The sequence below is a fragment of the Hordeum vulgare genome, chromosome 5H, assembly GCF_904849725.1.
Source record: "Hordeum vulgare subsp. vulgare chromosome 5H, MorexV3_pseudomolecules_assembly, whole genome shotgun sequence".
In the NCBI taxonomy this organism is placed as follows: Eukaryota; Viridiplantae; Streptophyta; class Magnoliopsida; order Poales; family Poaceae; genus Hordeum; species Hordeum vulgare.
In genome coordinates, this window is record NC_058522.1 from 427,474,500 (window position 1) to 427,479,780 (window position 5,281).

Consider the following 5,281-nt stretch of genomic DNA (forward strand, 5'->3'; position numbering starts at 1 on the left):
AAACATCAAATATTCTAAAAGATATAAGCAATTTAAAACAAAAACTACAAACAGAAAACAAATTTAAAAACAGAAAAGAAAAAAAAACTTTAGTCCCGGTTCGTGTCTTGAACCGGGGCTGAAGGGTAGCCTTCGGTCCCGGTTCAAGACATGAAGCGGGACTAAAGCCTCCAAACCCTTTAGTCCCGGTCCGAGGCACGAATCGAGACTAAAGGTCCCATTTGAACCGGAACTAATGCCCGATCGGCGTCCTTGCTACTCGAACCGGGACTAATGCTAACATTAGTTTCGGTTCGTAATGAAACTGGGACTAATGTATAAATCGAGCTGGGACGAAAGCTCTTTTTTCTACTAGTGGTACAATGGCAACGTTTGATCCATTTGTTCATCATGGGGTGCATGGTTCATTGGTAAACTAGTCCCTTCTTGTCCCTCCGCCTAATGAGCTTATTTTATTTGGGTCTTCATCATCAGGCAATTTACACTTTTAATTCTTCTTTCTAGAATTCGACTTGTGGATCATGACTGATTGGTTGAATCTTTGTTGAGTTGACAGTCCTTTGACAATTTGTCAATAGACATGAAATAGGGCCAAGGAGACCCTCGGGTAGACTCACAAGACACAACAAATGCATTTTTGCAGAGCACAACAAATGCTCACTTTTATCATTAAGTGCTCGCATGGCTGAAAAGCAAAATGATACATGCATAAATTGACCTTATTTAAGTAGGAACAGAAGTACACATGAAGAAGTTCTTCATGCATGGGACAATTTATCCTCGATGGTCGATGCAATGGACGTCATACGTACGTAGAGGTATCCCTGCATGCATATGTATTATGCAAGCAGTACTTCTACTTGACGTGGATGTCGACATTGATCTTCCTGCGTGCGTACTCCTTCACTTTACCAATGGTGACCCTCAGGACGCCGGAGGCGAGCTCCGCCTCGACGGACTCCTTGCTGTAGCCCGCCGGGACGAGCAGCCGCGCGTAGATGCCACCGTCCTGCGCCACCGCCCCGGCCGCGTCGGCCCTGTTTCTGCTCGCCTCGACCTTGTAGCTGGCGCTGCTCCCCTTGTAGCTCGCGCCGGCGCCAACTTCTGCCGTCGCGGCCGCCGTCTCCGCCTTGCCGGCCCTGTAAGTGTTTGTGGCTTCACGTTTCTCTAGGCCGGCGATGTACAGCTCGTCCTTGGCCCTCCTCCGTATGATGAGCACGTCCTCGTCCAGCTCCACCACGAGGTCCTCCTTGGACAGGCCCGGCACCTCGAACCACATGCTCACGGCGTCGGCCTCCTCCTCCATCTGCCACCGCTCCTCCCGCGGCGACACGGGGTGCACCAGAGCTAATTAACCACAAACTCGTTACGTGAGTGACATGACGATCGGTGTGGTGCACGGGATGTAAAGTTATCTTACCGACGGGGGAGATGCTGAACGGCGGCAAATCAGTCTTTGGCCCGTACTGCTCCCCTTTTGGGTTGCTTGCGAAGCACACGGAGGAAGGCCTGGACTGCCGCTGGAAACAAGAGAGAGCGACCGCGGCAGCCTTCCCCGTCGGGGGAACCCGACTGCCGGCGGAGCTCGACGGTGCAGCCGGCCGGCCGCTCAGTAGGGTGCAGGAGATGACCGTCGACATTGGAGTGGCTTGTTTGTAGTAAGGGGTACGAAGGAGAAGATGGTGGTCAAGCTGGTCCTGCTGCGCACATATGTGGTGAAACGGGATGCATTTCGAGGGCCCTCTTATACGGTTACATGCGAAGCCACCTTTGCTTGGGCCATGCATGCAGTGGTGGCGACGCAGGGAATAAAGAGGGGCATGCGGTTGCTTGGGCAGTTGCTGCGAATGATACCAATCTTGTTGTCGGGGGAAGAAGAATATGACGGTGGTGTTTTCTTTCTTCCTTTTCTCACCCCCTCGAGCATATCTAATAGATTTTGTATAATCGCTGAAACTGTAAAATTCCGTTGTTTATACAGGTTTGAATCGTTTTTACTATCAGAATAAATAGTGTAAACGCGGTTTGATCCGTAAATTTTTTGCGGTGCCTCGTAAACGCGACCCCTCAACCACTATATATGCGGGTTCAACCGTTGGATACGGGTCCAAACCCTGTCCTTCCACCATCGCGAAAAATTCCCACACCTCATCGCCGGCGCCTCAAATCCGCCGCCGCGCGCCTTCATTCCGCCACCTAGCCGCTCCAATCCACCGTCCAAGATGGCCAACTCCGGTGGTCGTGGCAACGACGACCCCGAGAAGGCTCGTCGTGTCAGATCCGACGTCACGCGGAAGTGGGCCGCCCACCGGTACACGCAGTGGGGCCTGACGCCACTGCTGTCGCTCCTCCATCGCGAGACAGAAGAGTACGACCGCGCGCGCGACCGCCTCTTCTTCGGCAGCTCCTTCGAGGCGTTGAGCTCGTGCTCGCGCTCGTCCCTCCCCCGGTGAAGAGGGAGCTAGAGGAGCTCCCGCCGGTGAAGATGGAGCCGAAGGCCGAGGCAAGACCGGAGCGACGTGTCGGGGGCGTCGTCGGACCGGAGGACTTCCTCCCCCTGGCGGAGGAGGACACCCTTTTGCCTGCGCTGCTAGCGCGTAGTCCACGGGAGGCAGAAGAGGACCGGCAGCGCCGCTGGAGGGACGAGCAGATTGACACCATGCTCTACGGGCAGGGTGTCACGTCGGCCCTCGCCTTCGGCAACAAGGTGGAGGAGTGGTGCCCGTGAAGCCACTGCGCAGGAGCGCATCTACGTCGAGCTCTCCTCCTCCGAAGACGGTTGAACGTTGTCGCATCTACTACCGCACGAGCTCCGATGAGCTCAATTTTGCGTAGAGCGGTAGGGTAGTTATTAGCTCCGGTTGGGTTAGCTTAGCTCTACCCTCTTCTAGTAGTTGTGCATAATAGAATGTAGTATGTATGATCATGTAGTATGTGATGAATTATGAATGAGTGTGGTTGTAATTTCTCTCGCGAAAGCTTTTCTTTAAATTATGCAATTCCAAATACGGGGTCTGTTGTGCAGCGCAAGATTTCGCCCTGCAAAACCCCTCTTCATCGAACTGTAAACGACTTTTACGGATCGTAAAAATACAGGATTTGCTACACATGCTCTTATTTGATCCAGATCGATCAGAGTGAGTTACTAGCACATAACATTTGACTTACAAACTCATTATATTAAAACAAAGTCAGTTCTCATTTTATGATTTTTATTCGAAGATGGTGCTTAACCATTTGAAAGTAGAATGTTACTATTCCCTCCTCTCTCAAAATAAGTCTCATAATATTTTTTTCTAAGTCAAACGATGCATGGTATGATCTTAAATAGATATAATATGAAAAATATTTAGTTGTGTATCTAATGATATTAATTTGGTATCGTAGTTTTTTATAATTTTTCTAGAAACTTAGTCAAACTTTACATCATTTGACTTCGGCAAAAACTGTAGGCCTTCTTTTCACATACGGAGGGAGTACATCATATCAACCTTGGATGTGTGCGGTAATATACGATCTTCTCCTTCTGTCTGATTTTTTCTAGAAAAAGAGAATGTATCTCTCGCCTCGGCATGTGAACGATGCATGCAACCATTTTATTAATTATTGATAAAGATTTTATAAGATAATACATCAGCAAGAGTGGAATCATCATCTTGGCAACACCTGTTGCTATTCCTATCACCTTGATGAAGGAATATCGAATGTCCGAGCTTAATACCAAAAAGACATCGCATCAAATCCTAACATCTAAAGCCGGATGTCCCAACCAAGCCACAATACATAGACAGGGGCACACACGGTCTGACGCACTCTTAGTGGGTACCACATGCGCTCACTGCAAGGGCCGTCACCTCCATCTTCCATCGATCCATCTTCAGAGCATATACCGATGCATTGACCTTGCCAGGCCTCTCTGCCATCGACAGGACCACGACGCTAGACAATATCATCCCCCTCCAAGTTCATTGCCACACCTCAAATACCGAGTCTTCACTGTGCCACGCCACCAAGATCCGCCACCCTCAATGTGTAGGATGAAGCACCGCTCCACCACCTGTGCACTCGAGTCGGTACCTGCTCCACAACGATGCCTCCAGCAAGGAGCACGGCGTGAGACGTCACCACTCTCCGCTCCGATAACAGAACTAGGGTTTCCCTCGGAGTAGGCCGAAAGGAGCGACACGACATGCTATGACGATGCCTTTGACAAGGTAACGACGCCAAGGGACGCCACCATCGTCCGTCATGACCATAGTCGAGGCTTGGTCTTCATCGGTTGTCTTGCCGCTCCAAACTCACCGCTGGACAGATCTGAGATCAGACCCGCCCACCACGGGAATCAGTAAGTTTGTCGTCAGGCAATAACAGCCGGCAAAGGCATGTATACATACGGCAAAGATTTTGTTGTCTACCAGCAGATAACAAAGCTTGACGGCATCCTATGAATGGGGAAAGAGGTTATTTGCCGCGAGCTTTGCACTGGGCAGACGACAAAGATTTTGCCGTCGGTGTAAACTCTTTGCCATCACCTAGTTTGGAAAATATGAAAAAAGCAACTCACAGAACCGGGTGCCAAACGGACGAAGTTAGCGTCTTTGTCCTCGGCCTTCATGTGCACCAGACGACAAAGAAGAAGCCTTTCCTGTCAGGCACCAGACGGCAAAGAAGAAGACTTTGTCGTCAGCCCCCACATCCACCAAACGGCAAAGGCTTTTTTAATAAGAAAACATGAGCCAATAGTCCAAGTACATTTTTACTTTTTTTAATAAGAACATGAGCCGACATTCCAAGTATAGAGGCGAGAAATGCTCGAAGGCGTAGACCAAATCATCACTTGCCTTGACTTTAAAAAAATCATCACTTGCGTTTATGTATTTCGGTAGTTTGACATCATTCATTGTTCTTATAATCATCTATGAAGAAAAAACAGATTTACATATGGCTGCCAAGTTCACCCCCAAAGCTTGCATGGCCACATTCCTAGCACCACGGGTAGAGGACGGCACGACCAGTGGTGGACGATGGAGCGAGGCATCAACCAGGAGGAAGCCAACAGCGTGTGGTGTGCGGCTGCTTGTGGTCTGACGACGCGCTGATGGGGACGAGGCCTTCCGAGCATGATGGTGGATGGGGCGTCCGTGTCGGGGGCGACGAAGGAATCAAACGGACGCGCCGATGACGTGACGTGTCGACACCGAGGAGGCTTGACGCTGGCACCGGGGGCGACGGGGAAATGGGTCGGTTGCAGTACAGGCTGCAGGGGACAGGCCAGCCACAC

The 5,281-nt window shown here is 50.4% G+C and overlaps 1 protein-coding gene across 1 annotated transcript; it reads right to left on the reverse strand.

Moving 5' to 3' along the window:
* Positions 1-628: 628 nt before the first annotated feature.
* LOC123395836 lies at positions 629-1,733 on the reverse strand. The gene is made up of 2 exons (XM_045090870.1): positions 1,421-1,733; positions 629-1,347 (listed from the first exon to the last, which is right to left on the reverse strand). The coding sequence occupies exons 1-2, from the start codon at positions 1,638-1,640 to the stop codon at positions 857-859; spliced, it is 711 nt and encodes a 236-aa protein (XP_044946805.1). The 5' UTR covers positions 1,641-1,733; the 3' UTR covers positions 629-856.
* Positions 1,734-5,281: the final 3,548 nt, after the last annotated feature.